Source organism: Channa argus, chromosome 14, assembly GCF_033026475.1.
Source record: "Channa argus isolate prfri chromosome 14, Channa argus male v1.0, whole genome shotgun sequence".
In the NCBI taxonomy this organism is placed as follows: Eukaryota; Metazoa; Chordata; class Actinopteri; order Anabantiformes; family Channidae; genus Channa; species Channa argus.
In genome coordinates this window covers 12,292,740-12,308,121 of record NC_090210.1, presented here as the reverse complement: position 1 = coordinate 12,308,121, position 15,382 = coordinate 12,292,740, and the positions used below count along the sequence as shown (strand labels likewise).

At 39.5% G+C, this 15,382-nt stretch overlaps 2 protein-coding genes across 2 annotated transcripts; both read right to left on the bottom strand.

Annotated features, from left to right (window-relative positions):
• Positions 1–2,900: 2,900 nt before the first annotated feature.
• Positions 2,901–6,929, bottom strand: elovl8a (ELOVL fatty acid elongase 8a). Its single transcript, XM_067474674.1, has 7 exons — positions 6,881–6,929; positions 6,593–6,780; positions 6,076–6,156; positions 5,823–5,879; positions 5,625–5,739; positions 5,370–5,497; positions 2,901–3,551 (listed from the first exon to the last, which is right to left on the bottom strand). Exons 1-7 carry the CDS (start codon positions 6,927–6,929, stop codon positions 3,381–3,383), a joined length of 789 nt encoding a protein of 262 aa, XP_067330775.1. The 3' UTR covers positions 2,901–3,380.
• Positions 6,930–10,061: 3,132 nt separating this feature from the next.
• selenop2 (selenoprotein P2) lies at positions 10,062–13,279 on the bottom strand. Its single transcript, XM_067474627.1, has 5 exons — positions 13,127–13,279; positions 12,148–12,391; positions 11,789–12,001; positions 11,435–11,543; positions 10,062–10,999 (listed from the first exon to the last, which is right to left on the bottom strand). Exons 2-5 carry the CDS (start codon positions 12,372–12,374, stop codon positions 10,724–10,726), a joined length of 825 nt encoding a protein of 274 aa, XP_067330728.1. The 5' UTR covers positions 12,375–12,391; positions 13,127–13,279; the 3' UTR covers positions 10,062–10,723.
• Between the last annotated feature and the right edge of the window lie 2,103 nt (positions 13,280–15,382).

The following is a 15,382-nucleotide window of genomic DNA, read 5'->3' as shown; positions in this document are numbered from 1 at the left end:
CCTCACATAACTTCACAGTCACATCATAATTATCTATTCATCGCGGCTCGCCAGCTTTCTCCACTTTGTGTTAACCAAGAGAACAACAATAGTCTGTGACGGACATGAAAAGACATGCAGTGACACATTTATTGGAGTTCAGGGCCACAGCCTGATGCCTTCTGGCCTGGCAGATTGTTTCATTCAATACAACTAATGTTTTTCCTGTGTCTGTGTGTGAGAACGCAATTTGAATCTCAAATAAAAGGTGACAGCGTGAGCAGGAATCAATTTTAGCTAACGGGACACTTTTACAGAATCAGGTTCATGCAAATATGAATCAAATCAAACAATATCTCGTGGGCCTGAGCCCCCATGAAACAAATCTCTTTATGTGTGAAATTGTGTGACCAGCAGCAAACAATAAAAGCCATAAATCAAGCTATCTGCCTGTCAAAATAAATGACTTATCCCCCATATAACTTTGATAACACAGATAGAGGTGGTGTGGCATCCCATTGTCCATAAATGGGGATGGTGTGGCCAGCAGATAGGGTTTCTCTTGCTGAAAACACACATGCAAACACAAGTGAAGACAATATGACTGAATGATGCTTTTTAATAGATGTGATTTATCCTTGAGGTTCAAAAGGTGGCTAGATGAAAAAAGGACCTCTTCTTCGTTCTAAGAGTCTGCATTGGTGACCACTTAGCTTGTTAATTATAACATGGAGCTACTAGGTGGTTGGTTAGCTGATGAACACTCTCGTGTGTGTGGTTGAGTGTGCTCCCATCATCCTTAGATTGCTGCAGCCTCTTGTTGACCTTAATTGTATGAAACAACCCAGTGACTCACCTTCTAGCACTTACCAGCCTCTTATTCCCAAACCTCTAACACTATCAATAATTCTAAATGTGTGTGTGCATCCATGTGTCTGTGTCCTTTGTGTGTGAGAGTGTATCCGTGTCCCTCTCACTGGCTACAATGTCAGCAGCCGCAGCTTCAAGAGCGCTTCAATATCCTCTCACTCTAACTTGATTATTAATTACAGTCTGCCTCCAGCTGACCGCAGCCCAAACAATGTCTATCACTGTTACCAAGGAGACCCACACAAAGTCATTCACAAAGAAGATTCAGGAAACACAGATGTTTGCAGCACACTTGTTTCAGTATATTTAAGTCTACTCAAGGTTTTTTTCAAATGAGCATCAAGTGTCGTCAAGCTCAGTGCTGATCAAATGTGATCAATCAAGATCTGGTGTTTAGGTGACACCTGTAACTAATTTGTCACCATCTCAACAGCCTCAAAACATTCAGAGGTAATCAACCTTGAGCTGTGCCTGCAGGGAGGCTGAGGGACGGCAGTCTTTGAGTTGGCGTCAGGAAATCAGCTGTGTGTGTGTCTGTATGTGTGTGTGTGTCTGTGCTTGTGTTGAGATTAGATTATGTACGTGCAAGTGGCAAATGGCTTATATTGCTACAGAAGTGTGTCTGGTGTTGTTTTAGTGCTAGTCATACACACACACACACACACACACACACACACACACACACACACACACAGAGATACACACAGTCTCCAATATCCTGTGTGTCAGCCAAGTGACATCATGCAGCCTTCAGAGTTTTTCTTCTACCTAAAAAAGTGTCTGAGATGATACATTCAATCAAGTGTGTATTAAAAATGAATATATAGAGCTTTCCCGCAACATTCTTATTCACGTTTACTTTAAGATCAACAAATGAGCTGAAACCCTTTGAGCATTTTAAAATCTGCATCGTTTGTATCCATGCCTGCTATCATGTAGTTATTTTCTGTATTGCCCAATGTAAATGCTGATCCTGAATGTTTGTGCAGGCATGAGATTCCAACAAAACTGGGATCCTGATCAAACCCACTTTGATCAAACTCTTGAGGCTTGAGGTTTGGAGTATTGTTTGGGCAACTAAGCAACTCAAACTGGACTTCTTAAACTGTATTAAGGTATTAAGCCTTATGTTAGTGTTATGCAGCAAAAGTTAAATGGTAAATGTTCTGCACTTATATAGCATTTTCCTACCTGTGTGTACTGAAAGCACTTTACACTGCTTCTCATTCACCCATTCACACTCACAATCACACACTCACTCACACACTCACCTACTACTACAAACAAGCTGGATTTTAGAGACTTGCTCAAGGACATTCCGACATGTGACTAGAGGGGCCGGGGACTGAACCAACAACTGTGGAGTTGGTGGACTGCTCTACCTTCTGCACCACAGTCACCAAGTTGAACCAGACTTAAACTTTCTGCAGCCTGAATCTCAGCTTTCCCCATGAGGATCTCTGCCTTTCTGCTGACGCAAACTACTCTATGTATCTGTTTTTTCACAGACTATTGTTGCTAGGAGCCTTCGGTCTTGCTGTGTTGAAATACATGTAGGGTCTCCTGTTTTTGAAGGATTAAGGGCTTGGGCATCCTTCAACATATAAAATGTATTTTTGCCAAGTGATCTCAGCTCTGTATTAAAATGCACTAGCTTGGCTTCCGTTTTCCTTTTAGGTTGTTTCATGTTGCTTTGAAAACTCACATGTAAAGTGTTGATTCTCTGAACTTTGTCAAGTTGCCACATTGTGCTGATTGGCATTAAAATGACTCGCCTGCCTTAGGGACTTTGATTTAGTCACTTCAAAGTGCTTTTTCATGTGAAGATCCGTAATTTTGTCCACCTCCCCTGTTGCGTCTGTAACAGAGGATAGTCAAAACCAATATGCTGCTGGAGATAAAAGTAGAGTAATAATCAGAAAGGGACCATGGCAGGAAAAAATAAGAGCAGGAGATACTATTAACAGTTATTTCGTTACTGTCCACAAGGGGGAACAAGTAGGACTCAGGCAATTATATTTCTACAACATAACAGATGGGGAATGGGGCGTTGTGGGGTAGGGTGAGGTCCCCCTGTTGGTAAGAAGGATTAAATGGGGGGATGTGGACCTGATCTAAATAAAAGGGTGAGTAATAGATTGGAGAATTTAGGATACAGAGTTTACGGCTGACTGACTGGGACTGTGACAGAAGAATAAACTGACTTTATTGATAATTAGAAAGTCTTATCTATTAGCAGGTTATTGACTAGATTACATTGAAGACCTTTGTATATATATGGTAAAAGTCTGTGTGGGCGTGTGTATATATCTGCATTTTATTTACAAATCATATATATGTTTTACTTCTTTTCAGTTTGTATGGATTATTGTGCATAAGGTAGTGTTTTTGCACATATGACAAATTCAGTAATTAACAGGCCAAAGAGGGAGAAATTGCTTCTGACACCCCCTCTGTCTCAACTCTGTCCTCTCCTTCCACACACGTCATATGCTGCACTGTACACGTGATTTCTTCCTCCACCCTCCTCCCTATTTTGTCTTGGCCTCCTTCTTGGCGAGGTAGCTGTGGTAGTAGAAGTTGCAGAACAGAGCAATGAGGCTGGCAGAATAGGCCAACACAACCATGTTCATGGAGTCTGGGAAGTCACAGTCGGCAAACAGGTTGGAGGTGGTGTGAACGGTTACTATGATGAACTGGAGCTGGGAGGGTAAGAGACAGACAGAAGAAATAAGACACGATCTCCCAGATTATCTGGAAGCTCTACAATAACAATAATGCTCAATGAAAATCGTTTCTTTGTATTTAATAATAAATCAAAATAATGCAAAATAATGTGCAAAATAATAAATCACACATTTTAATTTTAAATACTGTTACAAAAAGTGGAAATCTGGAAATTAGGTTTGTACTTCTTTCTTACCGCTTTCACCTCCAAAACAAAATAAAATATTGGAAATAATATCTGGTCAGAAAATATGTAAATATTAAACAAGTACACAACCCTTGTTTTGTAGTTTATACTGGTTCTTTGAGACTCCGGACATTTAGTGTGTCCACAAATATAATCAATCAACACTGTGTGTACTATCTTCTTCTTTTCCTTTTGGCTGTTTCCTTTCAGGGGTCCCCACAGCGAATCATGTGCCTCCATCTAACGCTGTCCTCTGCATCTTCTTCTCTCACACCACCTAAATTCATGTCCTCTCTCACTACATCCATAAATCTCCTCTTTGATCTTCCTATAGACCTCCTGCCTGGCAGCTCCAACCTCAGCATCCTTCTACCGATATATTCATCTCCAACACATCTAACATGAGCTGTCCCTCTGATGTCCTCATTCCTGATCCTGTCCATCCTCGTCACTCCCAAAGAGAACCTCAACATCTTAAGCTTAACATCTTTTCTTCAGTGCCACTGTCTCTAAGATGAACAACATCGCTGGTCTCACCATCGTCTTGAACACCTTTCCTTTCGTTCTCGCTGATACTCTTTTATCACACAACACACCTGACACTTTTCTGCACCCGTTCCAACCTGCTTGCACTCGCCTCTTCACCTCTTTTCCACACTCTCTGTTGCTCTGAACCGTTGACCCTAAGTACTTAAAGTCCTGCACCTTCCTCACCTCTGCTCCCTCTAACCTCACCTGTCTTACTGTGGCTAAGCTTCATTCCTCTGTTTTCCAGAGCAGACCTCCATCTCTCTAGATTTTCCTCCACTTGCTCCCTGCTCTCACTACAAATTACAATGTCATCTGCAAACATCGTAGTCCACGGAGATTCCTGTCTAACCTCATCTGTCAGTCTCTCCATCACCAAAGCAAACAAGAACAGGCTAAGAGCTGATCCTTGATGCAGACCCACCTCCACCTTGAACTCCTCTGTCACACCTACAGCAAACCTCACCATGGTCCTGCTTCTTCTGGAAGAAAGTGTTCACTACAGTAATTTCCATCCTCCAGAATCGTTACAGTTTTTGTGTGTTTAAATGAACATATTGAATGTTGTGCAATTAATTTGTCCTACTTCAAACCCTCCTCCCTTTCTTGTGTATATAACAAATACATCCCAACTAAAACCACTTCAGACATTCACTCCCCAATAAACTCTACTATCAATAAATTGTGAAGTAATGAAAGCTTGAGGGTGACTTCTAATTACTTTTAGATAATGACAGTCAGTCTCCATACTTGACCTATATATGCTGCAGCCATAAAGAAAGAAAGAAAATAGACTACGTCATGCTGTTAGTAGAAAACAGATGGTTCAGTAGTTAGTTAAGGAGCATCACTGCTGCTAATCTATCTATTTATGCCAGCAGTCAGCCATAACATGAAAGCCCAAGCAGGATTTCTCTATGGCAGGCTTATCAAGGCCCAATACTCAGCTTTCTTGTATAAGTTACTTGTCCAAAGAAGTCAGGCTGAATTATGGTAAATGAGAGCTCGTCAAACACGCATGCACGCACACACACACACACACACACACACACACACACACACAGGGGCAGATACTGACCAGTTGTAGTGACGTGAGGTATTGTTTCCACCAGAGGTATTTGGTCATGCTCGGTCCCAGAGCTGCCAGACCGTAGTACAGATACATCACCACATGAACCAGGGAGTTGATCAGACACATCAGAAAACCTATTGATACACAAGATAAGCCTTCATTTTTAAGCTTTTGTGTTGGGGGGGGATACTATGCAGAAATAGACAGAATTTGCACAACAAAATATTGTGAAACTGCACCAGTCTGTTGACGTGTACTCACTCTGGCCACCGGCCACATATTTAACCCCGGCCCACCAGTTGAAGACCATGGTGGCGTGATGGTAGACGTGGAGGAAGGTCAACTGACTATTCTTCTTCCTTAGGATAAAAAAAATCTGAAACACATAAAATAGCAGAAAGGAAAATGTAAATAGGTTTAAATAGCAAATCAAACACTTTGAAAACAGTTTCTACTCACAGTGTCGCTGAGTTCAATAACCTTTGAGAAGTAGAACCACCAGCACACTCTGGCCATCTGACAGGAAGAACATGTTAGTAATCTGCTCTTAGAGTTGACAACTTTCACACTGTAATTTCTACTGCTGATCATAAATTTTTATTGACAGTATTTTTAAGCTGTAAATGAAGGATAAAGGTGAGCTGAGCTAAAGTCTGTACGTATGGACATATAAATGAAATATTTCACAAAGTACAATTCGTGAAAAAATTACCCTCATGGCCAGTGGGCTGTCGCTGTAATCAACTGGCTGGCACAGCAGACTATATCTAGCCAACCAGGAAGAGGCTGTGAACTGTAAAGACAAAAGCTCCTTTCATCTTTTCTTTGGTTTCTCTCAGTCAGCACAGAGACCTTTCATCCCATTTTTCTGAATAACTGAATAACTGAAATCACTTCCTGTTGAATTGACACCCTCCCACAGCAGACGGGACACATTCAAAGTGGAGGGAGTGGGCATTAGAAACAAGCTGTTGACGATGTCAACCAGCATTGACGGATGAAGAAACATGTCATCCAGTGGCTGATGTGGTTTCTATTTATTTTGGACATAAGGTCTAAGGCACAGACCAATCAAACTATTCACGTTGCAGACTCAAATACACTATGCAGGAGTACTAGAAACTTGATGTCAGTAAGTTGCTGAGGTACAAATATTAGCTACCAATTCCATTAAATTACCCCATACTTGTCTCTACAGTACCCAGCTGCCCAGTTCCCACTTATATTACCTCATAGAACATGTAGGCAGACAGGCAGACCATGGCAAAGTTGTAAACAATCAGGATGCCCTTCAGGTTGACTGGCTGCCTCTTCGCCATCAGCTTGGGCCCTGCCCATATAATGATCAGGTAGCACAGGAAGATACAGGTGACTGGTACAGGAGAATAAACCAGGAGCCACTTCTCTGTCCTCCTGTCTAGATGGACAAAGGGCAAGAGAAACGCAGAAGATTGTGCTCACGTCTTTTATATCTAATAATACATCCCAGGAATATTTTGACAAAGTGATGAACTTGCCTCCATTTTCCAGGATCCCTTGGTAGAATAGCTGTAATTTCTGCCACATGGTGAAAGCCTGTGATGGATACACAAGCTCAGTAGAAATACCTATATATAATATATTATACAATATAATAATATTATATAAGTGCTCAACTGAACCAAACAGGGTGTCAAATACACAGCTGTTGGTTTAAGTGCAACTGAAATAATTGCTCTTTCAACGCAAAAAGACTTTTATGCTTAATACAATAGATTTTAAAGTTAAAATTGTAGTTTCACAGTTTTTTACCTTCATTTTTAATTTATTTAAAGAATATTCTTGCTTAATACCTGCTATCTACTTATGTTAACTGACAGGAGTGATTTACAGCCACCAAGGGGGACATTAGTGTATAGTTTATTGTACTGTTACATGATTTCAATCTGCCACTAATTCCTCTGCAGAAGCTGATCCTCTCTGAAAATACATCATGGAACAAATGAAAGCACTTTTCTATGGGATGTACAAAAACTGTCAAAGCGAAAACTAAAGTACAACTTCAGTGTTCGAAGGTCTTACATAAAGAAGGACACCCCCCTGGAAATTTGATTAAGCCACCCGGAGATGATCAGGATTAAAATTCAAGGATTATGTTCACTAATCCAAATGTATCTCTTGATAATGGATAATAACTAATAATCCTCCTGATTAATGGCTGCCTAATGTGGACAACAGGGTGATGGATTTTGTTAAAGTGTGTTTGTGCTGCCATCTAGAGTCTGTAGATCAAAGCTCTGCTGCTTACAGGCCTGTACATTTGTTCTATTGTCAGAGGCCACTTTATCAGGCCTTGAGCTCCCCATTGTGGTTTTGGGGCATCCACATGCAACTGTCGGTCTGCACATGTAGAAACTGTGCCAGTGACGTTCAATAGGTTCAGGTCAGAGAGACTTTTGACAGCACCTCTTTATGTTGAGATGTGTTTTGAATTTTTTAATAACAAACTATTATTACTATATTACTATTACCAACATTGTACTTATACAGCTTGAATTGCTTTCCATCCCACTGTAACCCAGAGGCTTCTTTTTCTCAGTTTGAGCAATAACTGTAATCACACCCTCATCTTTTCTGCTTTATTTCATCTCTTATATTTTAGCAAAAATAATATTTATTCTGTGGTATATAGCAGTGTCCCCGTGTCTTTATCACCTTGGGAAGACCTCCTTTACTCTCTGAGCAGCTTTTGTGTCCTTACAGGTGCAACTATGGCCCATTGTTCGTGGCATAATTGTTCAAAGTCTACCAGGTTTCTTGGTTGTCTGCCACATACAGCCTTCTTCAAATATGCCCATGTTTTCAATATTTAATTGTAGATATCGCGGAGGCCCTCTAAAAAAATTTACCTAATTCTTTGCAAACCTTTCCTGAGTTGATGTTGGATCATTGTCTTCTTAAAAGATCCACCGTCTCAACATTTTTAGCTTCTTTTGTTCTAATACTTGAAAATGTCTCAGTGTGCTGAGGTTTACTCCATTTCTGGATCATGGTCTTTATAGATTGTACTAGTATCCTTAAACACCCCATAAAGATTTACAAATTTGATTTTGTGGTTTTCTTAAAGCTGGTTCCTGATTTCATTGCTTTTGTTGGATTAAGCAAACTGCTTGAGACAGCCCCCAGCCTCTTACAAATTCTCATTCACTTCACCACCTGCAAAACACTAGATATTTGCAGCACATTTGCACAAATGCAAACACACTTGAAATATATAGAAAATCTTAGCAGAATATTTACAATTGCACTTGCCCTTTGCATACTCGCATTACCACTGTTTCATTAAACGGGAGGGTTGCTGAATGATTATTTCAGAAACATGGAAGGAAGACAGGAAAGAGAGAATGTGTGCAGGACAAAGCCAGAAAGAAATACAATTTGTCTCATTTGCTCAGACATTTGTGTCCACTCTAAAGTCTCTTCTTCAAATCAGTTAACACACAGGAGATATCTGCCCACAATGCTCTCAAACATCCAACAAATGCAAATGTTTCGCTCAAACAAAACAACTTCAATCAGTCACTGAATCAGTCTTTCAGTCACTACACAGTAGACTGGCCTCTGGCAACCCTAAACAGATAATAAACAGATAATAGACAGATAAGATAATGGATTAATTAATTGTGCTGATGAAAAAACATTCTTTGTTTTACTTATTTTGCCATTTCAACACAATGCAATGAACTTTTTTTCACTCAAAAGTGACAGTTTAACTTTGACTATGTATATATGTGTAAGATAAAATCAGGAAAATGTATTTTTGTTTCCTTAGATATAATAATTTACTGAAATTCCTGGGTGCAATGATAATATTCCCCTTCAAAATGTATAGTATCAATGCTCATATTGTATGTACAGTACTGTAACAGCTCAAGTCGTCTCTCTCTCCTGCATAAGCATCACATCTTATATCTTTCTCCCTTTGTCCTCCACCCATTCTCGCTCTCTGCCTCTCTTCCTTCCTGTTTTCCTTGATCCATGTTTCCAAACAACATTTTTGTAAATATTACTCTTATAACAAATTATTCTTACAGTGTATATTTAAGTGAAAGCACCATTTACTTTATTGATAGAAGAAATATGTGTGGACAGAGCTAAGTAGTTTAGCTGAGTCCTGTAGCTTCTTTACAAGGACTTAAAGAGGAAAATCCCCAACAGAGCCGGCCTTGAACAACCTTAACATGTAGACTGTTACTGAATGGAAATGTACAAGAAGATATTTTCAGAACCAGTAACAGAAGAATGATTGAAAATGACAGCAAATAGTAAGTTTTAGTTTAAACTATTGTAGGTTTAGAACAATCTACAATTATTAGAAAATGACTTTACCTTCATTTTGGTCGATGTTGTTCCTCTCTTCAGCTCATCAAGTGGTAAGTGCATGCTGCATCTCAGCCATGTAGGTGCCGCACTGAGGTAATCCGCCTGCACGTGTGTGTGTGGCTTGACAAATGGCACTGTTTTCCCATTTAGTACTGTGGCAGGCCAATTGAATCTTCACTCTGAGTTTCACTGTTATTTAGAGTACGTACGATTTCATCGTGTGTGTAGGAAATTCACTTTATTTTTATTGTAATTTTGGGGTTAAAAATGAAATGTTATATTATATAATTATTCATTCATATAATCATTATCAGGAAATATAAAAGGCCACAGACATAATAATTAATCTGTTTTAATGTTTTTGGAAATGAAATCTAAAGCAATTACATTTCAAACCTCTGTTTTTAGACATAACAACCTAAAGGTGGTAGAAGAAAGTGACACAGAAACTATGCAACTTTGTAACATGTGGGTTAATCCTGTAACAGAGTTAAACAGCCTTCACCATTTCTTTAATCCTCTTAACCCAATGCAAAATAAGTGAATCCAATGGAAACTCTACACATGGACTGATGGAAGTAAAATGAACTAGAAGAATCCACTTTGGACAGTCACCTGACTGAGGTTGGCTCAGCAGAAATACACATCATCCTCCAGCTCTGTGGGAAAGGCAGTAACAGTCTTTCCACCCCATCTCCTCACACACATCTATCTACAGCCCCCTGCAGGCAGGTTTCACACCGTAGACTTCATTAATGGGAAAAGATAGGGCAGAGCTGTCTACTTTGTCCTCACAGGGGAGTGAGGTGTGGAATTACTTTTTGAGGAATCACAGTCTGATTACCGCTCAAAATCGATTCAACTAGATAGTGAACTCCATACTCTATATCTAAAAATGAATACAGTTTACCTTAAAAAGAAATACAAGTTATCCTATTCTAATGAACAATAATATGGAAGCAGAAAGAATAAAAACAGTTATCTAACTAATAAACAACTTAGTAATGCTCATGCTGTAAATGAGGTTGGATGTGACGATGATCACTGTGAGAATCAAGATTCTGAGTTTTTTTCCGACTTGTATCCTGCTGAGTCCGGGTCTCATTCCTGTGGCTGGTATTAGTGGAATTGTGTTGATGACGATCATAATGATGATAATAATAATGATGGCTGTGGTGATGAACTCGTGGTGCTCTGCCTCCCTCCTCTGAATAATCAGTGTCAGGTTCAATTATACTTGTTTCGTTCCCGCCATCTGATAATGTAAAATTAGCCTGAGAAAGGGAACATACCTGTTAGAATCTTTTCATTTTGTTGTTGTTTCTTAGTTAAAGTTGCAGTAACCACATTTATTTGGCCACATTGCAGCATCAGAACAAGGTAAAAACATGGACATATTTAGTTCATTGCTTAAAAAAAACCCTGCCCGTTTATCTACTAACTGCTCTGCTATCTTTAATTAATAGTTGCTAATATTGTGTGTGCTGTTGGTGGGCAGCCTCTTTTCCAACCATTTTCTGTTTTCACTAAAAGCAGCTGCCTGACACTGCTGGAATTGAGATGAATGAGTGTTGAACTGTAGTCAAATGCAACACCCAATACCACATAACACACATTTATTTTATCCATCAATATAACACAGTGATTGATTATTGTGTTACTATTCATGACCACTTGTGTGCGTGTGTCTTTTTTGTGGGATTACTCACAGTGCAATTGCAGATATTTTTATGATAAGTGGCTCTGATTGCAGCCTCTACATAGGGGTATTGCAAAAAACTGTAGGGTAGCACAATATGGAAGGTGAGGAGACCACACCTGGAAAAAAAACAAAACAGTTTAAGAAAAGCAAATGTAAAAGCTGATAAAATTGGTCCTGGATTATTCTCACAATGTCATGCAGATATTAATTTAATTTACATATTGTGCCATGCCAGGTGGCTTCAATCACTTCTTGTTTTGTGTGTGCTGTTGAATCCCTGCTGTTTTTTCTATCAAACCTGGTCAAATTTAAGAAAAAAGCTAAATTTAACCTACATGTCATAAAAAATGTCTGGCCTTACCTATCATAGACCAGAAAATCATCTTTGTCACCATCCAGAGCCTCCCAAACGTCGTCTTGAAGAACAGCCTGCTGGTACACGGGAACACCAGGGGGCGCCCTTCTCTTCAGCTCGTAATACATAGCTCTGGAGCGAGATTCTCGCTCGTTCACTATCATGAAAGACACCTCCGTCAGGTTGCTGCGGTTCAGCTTTTCACGCAGGCCTTTAATTCTATGGAAGGACAGATAAAAGCAGACAGAAAACTTGGAACAATTTCCACCTCACTGCCAATCCAGTGTTTTTATCAATTACCAATAATCACAGATAAGTGCCTAATAAACTACTACAATGTTCCATAAATGGAGTTTTTTTATTACTTGGTGGCCTGAATGAGACAGAACTGTCAGCTGGCCTTCAGTAGCGCCACCACGACCACATTTCCCCGCAGCTTTTGCATGGGTGCCTTTCCTTTGATAGCCCAGTGTGGAGCAGGTTTGCAGATCCTGGAGGCATTATTGTCCCCCTCCACCAGCAGAGTGACATGCGAGGCCCCCAGCACACCTACCAAGGCTGCATAAAGCCACAGCAATGACAAAGAGCGCATTCTCCCTCCCTGGCTGCCTGAGGAGATACACGTGTGACAACACTTGTTATTTTTGCATATTATACTTCCTTAACAAACTTGTGCTGAATCATCTCAAATGTTATAAAAGCAGTCTGAGAGGCTGCACGAGCACCAGGAGCTAAAAGCTGATTCAGATTTTGGCAGGATTCTTCTGCCCTAAACTAAATTAACACTCATTCTGACCCACAAAACAATTACAAAATAAACAGTCTTTGTCTATCTCATCACATGTGAACAAAATCTGCAAAACAAGTTCATCATCCACTAAACAATAAATAAAAAAATAAAATAAAATGTGAGGGCAAATGGACAGCTGGCAGGCAAACAGGCAAAGAGAGGGCGGAAATATTTACAGCCAAAAATAGTTTGTCCAAGATTGGATTTTGTCCGTTACTGTGCATCTTTTGTCAGTGTGATGTGAAATTATTCAAAGTTTAGATATCAAATGCAAATTATATTCAATTTGGTCCCCATCTATAGATCAGTCTCCTCATAACCACCATACCAAAAACATCAAGATTAGTTTTAGAAAAAAATATTAAAGTCAAGTACAACAGTATAATACATCAAGTATTAAAAACTGTGCCAAATCAACATGCGGACACTGATCGGCTGTGGCGACCCTGAACTCACGGGATAAGCCGAAAGGACAAAAAAATAAAAATTTCAAAGTAAAACACTGATAATTAACTAAATTAAATGCAAAATCAAGCACAAGATGAAACTCTTACCTCTGTCCTCTCTCAGTTCTGCGAGCCACAACAGAAGACAACAAACGCCTGTTGTTTTTAAAGCCTTTGGGGACTGACCAAGCACTTCCCCCAAATCAAACAGAGGGAGTCACAGATAACACACACTTCAGATCAGATAGAGACAAAATCTTTAATCTAATATATCCTATATGTGAATCTTGATGTTCACATGTTGCAGTTGTAATGTCAAAAGAATTTGGTGCTGTGCAGTATTGCTCTATGCCTACACATGGTTTCCACATCATGAATTTAAATGTGTCCTCACAGATAAAAGAAATAAAATTAATAATGGCTATATGGCGGTGGAGGGACCACCAGACACCGTTTTTGGCAGAGCAGAAGGAGTTAGAGGGATTCAAGACATGGATAAAGGAATTCAGGTAGAAAGGTGCTGTTGAGATTACCACTTTTTAGGAGAGACTTAGAGTTTTGAACTTAATGTGGGCAGCTAATGGATGCAAGTACAGAGTTCTGCAGAGTTTGTGAGATACATGTCCTTTCTATGCCTCATCATAAAAGACGTGCTACTGCATATTGGTTAACGTGGATGGGTTTGTGTATGCTGGTAGTGCTGTCAGCAGGGCATCGCAGTAGTCTGCACAAGACATTACCTGCAACTGCGAAATGAGTTGGGTTAGATACACATAATGGCAGAGTCTGATCTTCCTGATGTTATAGAGGACAGATCTGCAGGCCCAAATTAGGTTAGTTAGGTGCCCCGGGTGAGAGGCAGTGAGAGAAGCTTGCTTAGAAACTTGAGTAGGCATTCAACATTCAGCGCAAACACTACCCTGCCTACCTGATAACTAGCATGACTGTAGGCCCGATCTTGTTTATTATCTTTTTGCATGTGAGATTGATTTCACTACTGAGCAATATTTGCTTTACTATGCTTGAGTCAGGCTTTGGACTGTGTAGAGGTGAATGCCACTAGGACAAACAAACATAAGGTTCCACTCTTGTACGACAAGAAAATCCAGAATCAATGACCATCAGCACAAGAAGGTCAAAGTGACAGGCTTACTGAGGTCAACTGTACTGTATACATGCACTTCTATATATTGATCCATCGTCACAAACCTCTATGTAACATTTACCACTTTAGCTTTGAACTGCAATGTTGGCTTTACATTATAGTTCAACTCAGGTGACAAACCAGCTGCAAAACAAATACTGTATGTGAGTGATTTACCCAAAGTCCAACTGGGCAAAGTGAAATCCAATTTTTTTATGCAGGGTAAAGGAAGTTTTGCCAGAAGCTGGACAAATCAACTGTAAGTGTGAAGGGATTTAGTTAAAACAGTGATATTCAAGAAAGATTTTGCTATGTTTTGGAGCTGTAATTTGTCATTTTATTTCTAATCTAACAATTGTGCTGATGGCATCAATGCTGTTTATCTGCTGCCAATAAGCAGTACAGACCCACATTTCACCTTTAAAAATATTGGAAAACACGGCCAATTAATTTGTGTTTGCTGTTCACTGAAGACATTTGGGATAAGATGATATTTACTGTACATTTATAAAAAACAAAAACAAAACATGGCACCTTTTGTATCAGATTACCTACATTTTATGTGAGCAAAATATTGGAACAAATGTTTTTTCAGGTGTATTTAGCTTTAAATCACTAGTCTTGGCTGTAGCCTTGGATTTTGTTGTGGAGTACATTTTGGAATGTCCTGAAAGAGAAAGAAACCACTGGTGTGCTGAGCAATGTACACTAAACAGCTCAGGAACGGCAAGCAAAAACAGCTGGAGTCAGGACGTGAATGTTGTTTAATATGGCTAGATGTAAACATCTAGAGATAAAAGCGGCAATTCTGAGCTTTCGTCCACTTTGGATCTGAGCCATGCTTTTAGATGTAGTAACATGTATGTGCTTCCCTTACACAACCACACATACAAAACAGGGAACATACATTCTCAACAGTTACTTTATTAGCAATGCAATGGATACTGAGTGTTATGTGTACACGGTATTATTGTTCAATATTACTTTGTGAAACTGTTGTCTGATTGTAAAGCTCTAGTAGGAATCTGCAAAATTGTATTCTTGTTTTACAGTGTACAGAGAGCTGTGATTGTGTAACCAAAATAAAGCCTACATTTGTGTAAGTGTGTACTGCAATCTGTGAATTTGTACATAAATCTGTAAACATCAAAACTGTATATGTGTAAAAGAATGTGCACAGAGTAATTACATGTGTAGGCGCTTTTATTAACTTGAATTAT